We start from the raw sequence: 9,634 nt of genomic DNA, 5'->3' as shown, positions 1-9,634 counted from the left end.
CTATCTATCTATCTATCTATCTATCTATCTATCTATCTATCTATCTATATCTAGACTCAAAATATTTATTTGGTGCCTTATAAACAAGCAGTTATTACTACGATAAAATTAACATTTGAAATTAAATATTGAAACACCTTTAAAATTTCATATCACTTTGAGCTTTTGAATATGACAATAGAATGACGTATGTACCTATGTCTTAAGTATGAAAAATCATATAATTAGCCTTCTGTTTTCTTTACTTTCGCGCTCCTCATAGCTTAATTAGTTAAGCGTCTGTGCTAATTTTATTTCATAAATATTCTGTTACACAAACCTCTTTCTGGCTAAAAATCAGTACAAATTAGCACAGCATATACTGAGCTCAGAATCCTCACCACACTTTTGTGACCTTAGATATAGTTTTGTGTTTTTAGTTAACCCTTAATTTGGTATTGTATGCTGTGCCATACAACCTTTTTTAAAAAATAAGTTCACGACATCGGTCATTTGCAGCAAATGCCAAGTCCGGTTATTTTTCGTTACCGGAAGTAAACCCAGGAATTGTCAACTAATTTATCATTTTCGAAAATGAGTAGAGTTTCTGGGTTTACTTCCAGCATTTACTGCCAATCACAGTGTTGCAGAGCCATTATTCCCGCTACTTTGCTTTCATAATGTATGTCCATCAACTCATTTTTATAAAGAGGTTTGATTTATGTTTGTTTTTAATTAAAGTTACAATACATATTTATGATTTTTATTCTTACTGGTTTTGGTAAGGTATGCCCCAACATACATTCAAATGGATACATATTTCTTTACCCACTTGGCAATGTATGTAGTAGCATACATGATTTTTCAGGAAAACTGAAAACCCTAGATTTTTTTTACTATTTTTCTGGGCATATTTAGGCTCTACACATTCCTATTTCAGTATTTGTTTCAATTCAAAATGTTTTTTTTTTTTGCCAAATTAAGAGTTAACATTTACATGTAAGAAATTAAACTAATTTTCCAGATTTAAATCGCGTACATTTCTTTTTTTTCCATTTTTGACCAACGTAAAGGGCCCGAAAGTTTGGTTTATTCAATCCGGAAAAATAGTTTCATTTCCTATGTATAACAATCGCAAAAACCTAAGAACCTGATATTTATGTGTAAGATTATTCATTTGTATGTTTTATGCTTTTTGTGTGTGTGTGTGGCAAATATATGGAATTTGAATTTGAATTTTAAAAATTTAAAATTAATTCTAAATACCTAATGCTTTCTGCTGTTGACGGTCCGGTGTGGTAGTATGCCGGATTAGTACCAAGATCTTCCAGGGCAGACACCGCACGTAGCATGGCGGTGATAGCACTTGCTCCTTGAGCTGACTTATGTTCTGCACCGTAAAACGGAACGTCGCTTCGGCCCGAGCACTGTCTTCATCTTCTTTTGAAACATCCTACAGTTTTGAACGATCCAAATCCCTTATTATTTTCGACATTTATTTAATACTTTAATAATTTTATTTTAGTTCTACTGCCTCTTACGCTTAAACAGAAAAAAGGAAAACTTCGTAATGAAACCTGCATATCGTTGGCTAATGTGCAAACCTCGTAACGTCTATTAATTTGAAGAAGGAAAAAAACGAAACTACTGCAAATAATTATATGACAATCTATACTTACGCCTTCATTTTAAAAATTGCTAGATATTGCGCGTGCAGAGTAAAAAAGGGATTTCCTCGAAAAACGGGGTTACGAGGTTTTCAATTTGAGCCGAACATATTAGCAAAAAAATCACAAAACTCTTTGCAATACAAATACAGGACCGGTCCACGCTAACTGTAAACATATTTGCAATAACAAGTTTCTTCTTAAATTTAAATTTCAATAAAATATAACATTAAAAATGGTAACCTATCAACAAACTCGAATTTATTTTGTCCGAAATAACATTTGTTCGAATTTTCATTACCCCGAAAACCGATTATAACGAAACCGTTGTTCTTTCAGGATATGTTGGATGTTTATCGCAAAGACACGATTAAGTTCGGTTAGGTTAGGTTTAAAAGAAAAAAATTTTCCTCTCAAAATTACGTTCGAGTTTATGAAAATTCGAGCAAACGTTATTTCTGAAAAATATCATTTCAGACCTCAGATAGGTAACCATTAAAAATGTAATTCACAAAAAAATCTCGCAATTGGAATAACGAAGATTTCTCTGTATTTCTGCAGCTCTTTATCCTTTACATCGGCATCACAATTTACTTTCATTTTGCTTTATAAATTCCGAAACTAGTGATCATTTTATTGACGACCTCGGCGGCAGGTTTACATTGTGGGCGGTGGATGCGGAGATCCCGAGTTCGATTCCCGAGTTCGACTAGCATCAATTTGGGAAATGAAATTTTATAAATTAGTTCTGGTCTGGGTGTTCCGCGAAGTGCCCCAAAGTTTCGTTGCTTTGGTAGTCATAGTACAGGGAATACCCTAGTGTGAGACCAGGTAATTGATGCAACTGTCTGGCACATATTATAAAAAAATCCACATCAATTCTCTACCAAAAAAGAATAAATCCTCTGGATTTATAATAAACAACGCTCGTGTGGAATGTCTCTACGGTGAAGTCACAAACTACCCGATCAGTTGCTCAATGGATTTCGTTTTAGTACCCTCTACTTAGAACCTGGATATCAGTGGGACATGTTCAGGTTCGTACCTACAATACAAGATTGTATTACCGCGCAGTTGACAGGACTCGCGCGCGGGGCGACGGCTGTGGCAATTTCTGCGCTGCTTGACTCGATCATCTTCCGCAGCCAACAGGATACTTGTCTATGAGTTACCCTTCGATGGACATATGAAACGGTAAGGGTGAGGCCAGACGAGTGTAATTTTCTTAGTTGTGAGTCACATTTTTATGAGTGTTGTAGTTCACGTTCAACTCAAATTTGGTTGAGGCGCTACACGAACGTAGTTTATTCAATTGCTTTTAAGCATATCTACGGGGTGTTTGCGTCACATAGTGTAATGGATCCATTAAAAATAGTATGCATTTATGAAGCATTAGAAGACGATTTTAGAAAAATAAAAAGAACTTGGGTACTGTTACATCCCCATCTAGCCGGCAACATAAAAAAATAACAAATTTGTCAAGCTATTCTTTTCACATTCCACGTTTTGTATTATATCTGAAAGTGCTTCCGACCAAATGCTTCCACGTACAGGCAGATATGGACGATAGCAAATGGACGCCGCCGCGACACGTTGTTTCTTATTATAACTTTCTTTACTTGTTATTTTAAATTTAATACAAAAGGGTGCTTTTGAGGTAATTGTTATTTTATAAAAAGTGTTACCTGGACAGTACGTCCACTTAATATGAAAAGATTTAGTAGCAGTAGAGCTCCTTGTGAAAGAGTTTGTCCAGGTAGTACTGCCACCTTACCTATTTCTGCCACCAAGCAGTAATGTGAGCATAACTGCGTTCCAATTTGGAGGGGTAAGGGTGCTGGTGAAATTACAGGCACATGGGACTTGTCAACTTATGTCTCAGGGTGACGGCCTCTAAGATCTTTAAGATTTAAAGCTGACTGCAATTGATATGGACAGGCGTGTCGCTTACCACCAGGCGCACGACTTGTTCACCATGTCACTTGGTATTATAAAAGAAAGATTAAAGTATGAGCAGTTTCATATAGTATATGAAAGTTTATGTGAACATCCAGGTTAATATATAAACTACTCCCACCCACCAACAAATGTATCCCTCAACCCTCACTTCACCCACACAAGTACGTCACACAGTGCGACCGAAGTTCGGTCGTAACTGCACGAGAGTCGGCAGATAAATTATTTTACTTCATCATGTTGCACAAACCAATTAATATGCAACCGAATGCAGCATGAATTAAGCGTCTCAAAAAATGCGACTTATAACTTAAATATTTGCGCTCTTCTAACCTCACCCTTAGGCTCAATTTATATTGCCGAATGGAAGTGACTTCTTGTAACCATAATGATCTTTATACCAATCGTGTAACGTACACTAGATACGAGCCAAAAAACAGGTCTATCAGATCATTCTTGCGCAGTCTCGGGAAATCCCGCAGCTACTGTATCTGGTTTATATGTTACACAATTGAAATAAGGCTCATTATGCTATGTTCAATGTTACAATTGTTTTTGAAACACGACACGCTATTCAAATAATATAAAAACGAATTTTGATAAAAGACATTTTAAAAATTCTTAAAAATCATAATCTTATTTTGTTAAAACCTGAAAAATGTTGATTCATGGAGAAGGAAGTATTAAAAATTACGAAGTATTTATGTAAGGAACTATTCCCTAAAGGGAATCTGCTGTAAATTTATTGTGCTGAAATGCTATTACGGTAAGCATTTACAAACACGTATTTTATTTTATAACGGATGCATCTTTTTTAGGAAAACTGCCTTCAAACTCAACGGAAGTTGTAAATAGCTAGTCCGTGGGATCAAATCACAGATGTAATAATTCAATTAGGTCAGAACTCGTGCCTATAACCAGAAAGTAGTCACGTATGTAAATAAACAAGCGACTTAAAAGAAACCTATCGAAGTTTAGTTAATTTATTATCATAAATATTAATAAAACCTTTCAAGCTATTGAATAACATCTCTAATTTCATACAAAACACCAACCTATCTATCTATATCTATCTAGGTTACCTAGATTTTATAGGAAATACATACTACAACATGAGTATACATACCTACCCGTACAAACTCTTCCGATGTGGTGTCTCTGACAGATTTTGTTTTACTACTTTAAATTCTTTTCGTATATTTTACTTGAAAATGCCTACATCACTATCGTATATACAGACGTATACAGAACACAACAACAATGGAATATTTACCTTATGTTAAAATATTATACATAATGTTTGTTATCAAAAACTGTGTAAAATAATTTTATAATTTTTTTAGGTCTCCGACATACGTCACATTGTGATTTTAGGTGTCAATTTTGACTTGTTCTAAATTTGAGAAAGAAATTGATGGTTAGAAAAAATAAACTCACTAAGAAGTTTGTATACTTTATTGTATACAATAACAATAGTAAAATTTGATATTGATATTTTATATAATCTAAATAAATAAATATACATATTTTAGGCGGTAAGAGTCTTAAAATAGATATGCAGAATAACAATAATTTATTTATTTGCTTAAAAGGTGGTATAACATATCGATAAGCCAAAAAACAATGCTAGTACAATTAAATTAATTGAATGTCAGTGTTTCACCACCATAATATTCAATAAATTTAACAAATTATTGTAAAATTACTCCACTAGTTTTTTATAATTATCAATGCAAAGATCGAACACTTAGAAAAAATTCCTTCGATTCGGTTGGATTCAAACCAACGTCTTCAATGTCAACGTGTCAGACTTTATGCCTAGTTGGCATAAAGTCTGACACGTTGACATTGAAGAGCCACAGAACGAACCAGCAGACTTTACGAATTTTTCTATGCATTTGTTGCAAATCTAGGCAAATAGACACACATATATATAGACAACCACAGACTACACCCAAGCTAACGAGAGAAATAAATGTAGGCCATACAAATATTTCCCCCGACCCGGGAATCGAACCCGGGACCTCTGCGTGGCAGTCCAGCATGGTAACCGTTGGACCACGGAGGCAGTTATAGTTATTGCATTCCGGTTTTCATGGTTACGGCTGCTAACAGATTGATTGCATGTTTGCAGTTAATGTGTGAAGTCGTAATCAACTCCATGCAGCCGAGAGACCACGACTGCATGAAGTTGATAACGACTTCACGCATTAACTACATGCAGTCCAAATCGACTTCATGCAGCCGAGATCGTCAATCTGTTAACAGCCTTAGGGTGCTGGTGAAATTACAGGCACATAGGACTTGTCAACTTATATCTCGGGCGCAGTGGCAGTGCCTCTCGGATCTTTGATCGTCGCTTACCACCAGGTGTACGACTTGTTTGTAATAAAAATAAGAAGGTCATGTGAATGTTATAGAGTGCAAGTAATTTTACAGACTCTAATATTGACACAATTTTGTTTTTTTTTTATAAAGTTAGTGCGCATTTGACCTCCATCTCACCTGATGAAAAATGACGATGAGGTCGACATTGGAGCATGTACACCTAAATAATGCCTATTCACTTACGCCTTGAAAAGGACCAAGTTATAACGTTCAGGGAACAAGACTGCTGGCAGGGAATTCCACTCCACAGCCGTTCGCCGTTTAAATGTGGAACCGTAACGCTTCGCGCGAATCTTTGCAATATCCACAACATAGGGGTAGAATCCAAGTCTACGTCTAGTTCCCCGATGATGGAAAGGGGAAGGCGGAATTAAATCATGTAATTCCATCGCACACTCTCCGTAATGTATCCTGTAAAATACCGATAAGCAGGCAACTTTACGGCGGTGTTAAAGGCTCTGCAGCTTCGCCTCCACTAATTCCAAGTGGCCTATAAGCCTCTTGACGCGGTTGCCAACTGAATCCAAGGTGGCCAGTTGGTATGTGGCACAGCCATCCCAAAGGTGTATAAAATTAAAACACAATAGATGTATTCTTACTACATTCGTTCAAAGTGTTGAATATTATCTAATTAATTTGGTTAATAAATCAAAATATACAGGAACAACGAAATTGGATTCGTATCAGAGGACGGGCGGCAGTGTCTTGGTGCTGATATTTCATAAGCGCGCTTCTGGTACAGGAAATTAATTAAATCCTAAGACGATATTCCGTCGGCAGATTGACAGTCAGATGTTGAGCTCTACATTAATTAAATTTGCGTACTCTACTAATAACGCGATGTTTGCATTACATCTATCTTTAAGACAACAAACGAATCTATTGTATCTAAGCCAGACGTCGACACACATTAGGTTGTCGAATATCGAATCTATTAAATGTTTCCGGAGGCTTTGTTCTATTTTTACTCTACTCGTAATCAGTAATCATAATAAATAATTCAGTACAGAGTACTAAAAAACCGACCTCAGAAGTCATTGAACCCCTAGTTTGCCACCCTTAGAAGTGGAACATTTTCTTCAAATTTAAATGGGACCACTACTGAGGTACCCTCTTTCCAACAAAAATAGAATTATCAAAATCAGTTCACAAATGAGTTATCGCGAAACATACATACAAAACAAACATACAGTCGAATTGAGGGAGGTTTTCTTGCTCCTGTTTTTGAAGTCGGTTAAGAAATCGAAGCCTGTGTATCAAATCAAATACTATAGTAACATAAAATTGTGGAATTGAAAAAAAACACAATTTAAAAAAATACTAAATGAAATCAATACATGCAGTCTCGTTTATAAATGGATAAATAAGTATTATGTATAAATAAAAATAATCATTGTTCACAATTTCGAGATACGACAATATCTAGTTTCATGTGCGTTATAATAACTCTAAACTATATTTATTATAATTATTAATCCTGAACAATGTTATAGATATCTTGGCATTTGCAATTCTCAACTAAAAATTATACAGCAAAATATACGCAGTCTTAGATATAATTTTGATAAACTAACCTTACCTTTATGTAGATCATCATTTCAGTGTGATATCGTTGCCTTATCTGAGTGCTGGCTCTCCTCTATAGCCTGTCTCACTGAAATGACAGGCTATACACATTATAAAATGCATGACGATTATAATCAAAATGACGGTTTGGTTTTATATATAAAAAGTCAACAGAATTATGTAGTAGAGGAGCCAAAGCCGTCAGAAGCTAAGTGTCTTTTGGTGAAGTTTGGGAGAGAGACTGTTGTGATCAGCATTTATAAACCACCCTCTTTTCGAAACATTTTACCCATCCTACATTCTCTTGACCTATTACTTAAGCGTGTCTCAACCTTCACTAATATTATTATAATCGGAGACATAAATATAAATTTACTTGACTCGGATAACGAAGCAAATTCATATCTGGACTTGTTATCCGTCCATGGTCTTCTACCAGCCATTGATACTCCGACTCCGACCGTTTAGATCATGTAGTAATAAAAACAAAACTTCCTGCTACGACCTTCAGCCTACAAACAACTGTAACAGATCATACTGTCATCCTTTTCTGTCTAAAAGGAAAAGAAATCTGTAGATTAGCCAACAATAAAATATCGGATAAGTTGAACTGGGATGGTATTTTTCTAGAATGTTCTAACGTGGACGTTACTCATTTTAATTCTGAAAATAATCTAAATAAATTCACAAACTTATTCATTAAAAATATTATACAAATTATTAGAAATGACACACAATTATTTAAATCGCCTAGAAATAAATTTATCATCAAACCTTGGATTACTCCTGGCTTGCTCCGTTGTATTAAAAACAAAGACTCTATGCACAAGAAAGTTAGGTTGTACCCCAACAATGAAACTCTTAAGGTGACTTAAAAGAGATACAGAAATTTTTGCAATGGCCTCCTCAAAAAAAAATTCAATATGAACGGGATCAACTAATTACAGCTAAGAACAACCCCAAAAAACTATGGACTGCTATAAAATCCTTTACTTATTTACAGAAGCAAAAACAATTCCCACATGAACTAAAGCTGTGATTCACCGAAATCCTCTACAAACATAGCTAATCAATACTTTGCTTCTGTAGGTAAGCAGCTTGCTGATCATATCCTGACTAATGTAAATACCCTTTCAAAAACTACTGTACCGCTACAGCAACACTTATAAATTCATTTGTTTTTCTTGAAGTCAACGAAGAGATTGAAAGAACTATCCTCAATATTAAATCAGACTGTGCCTCAGGCTGGGAAACATTTCGTCGAAGGTTTTAAAAAAGATTGCGCATTCTATTTCCCCAGTGCTCACCAACCTTATAAGCCGGTGAATCAATACAGGTACCTTTCCAGATGCCTTCAAAAAATCCATAGTACACCCAATCTATAAAGCAGGGAACGGCCACTGTGCTAGAACTATAGGCCTATATCTATTCTCAGGTCCTTGTCTAAAGTTTTTGAACGTATTATCAATAACAGGCTTCTCAATATCCTGGAAACCCAACACATTCTATCGAAGACCCAGTACGGGTTTAGAAGACAAAGATCTAGAGATGATGCTGTTCATGACTTTACAGATTTCTTGGTTAGAGAACTTGACAGGGGAAAGAAATATATCTCTATCTTCGTCGACCTTGCCAAAGCTTATTATTATATTGACTTATAACCAACTAGTGGAGTAATTTCACAAAAAATAATTGAATATCAATTCAGTAAAAATTAAAAAACTATTTATTTTTTTTAAATCAGCAAAAAATTATCCCATCCTGTTTTTCAATGGCGGACAAGTATAACAAACTAGTAGAGTTATTTCATAAAAAAATATATGAATTTAATATTTTGTATAATAAATTTATTCTATTGAGCAATATATCGCGCCGTAGTGTAATAAGGCCACATCTACAAAATCATAACTTTCCAGGAAAAAGGTTTAAAGATTCTACAAACGAAGTTAGTCGATAACTTTTTTATACTTGAATGGGAGAGTTATAATATTTATACTATAATATTGTTCTTATAACGTATACGTTTAAATTTTAAAGCCCTCTATATATTTATTCTTTTCACATGCGTTCCTCTTTTT

General features: G+C 34.9%; 1 protein-coding gene across 3 annotated transcripts in view; it reads right to left on the bottom strand.

Annotated features, from left to right (window-relative positions):
• LOC113228505 (ubiquitin carboxyl-terminal hydrolase 7-like) overlaps positions 1 to 4,747 on the bottom strand; it is an 18,005-nt gene extending 13,258 nt beyond the window's left edge. For 2 of the 3 annotated variants that reach the window (XM_026461836.1, XM_026461838.1), the window contains exons 1-3: positions 4,729 to 4,747; positions 2,714 to 2,819; positions 1,246 to 1,432 (exon numbers count right to left, since the gene is read on the bottom strand). In XM_026461836.1, coding sequence (XP_026317621.1) covers positions 1,246 to 1,432; positions 2,714 to 2,782 — 256 coding nt within the window. In that variant the 5' untranslated portion in view covers positions 2,783 to 2,819; positions 4,729 to 4,747. The remainder of the gene's footprint in view (positions 1 to 1,245; positions 1,433 to 2,713; positions 2,820 to 4,728) is intronic. The other variant, XM_026461837.1, reaches the window with a different exon arrangement.
• Between the last annotated feature and the right edge of the window lie 4,887 nt (positions 4,748 to 9,634).

This window comes from Hyposmocoma kahamanoa, unplaced genomic scaffold (assembly GCF_003589595.1).
Source record: "Hyposmocoma kahamanoa isolate Upper Pololo Valley unplaced genomic scaffold, ASM358959v1 232, whole genome shotgun sequence".
NCBI lineage: Eukaryota > Metazoa > Arthropoda > Insecta > Lepidoptera > Cosmopterigidae > Hyposmocoma > Hyposmocoma kahamanoa.
This window is presented reverse-complemented; position numbering and strand designations above follow the sequence as displayed.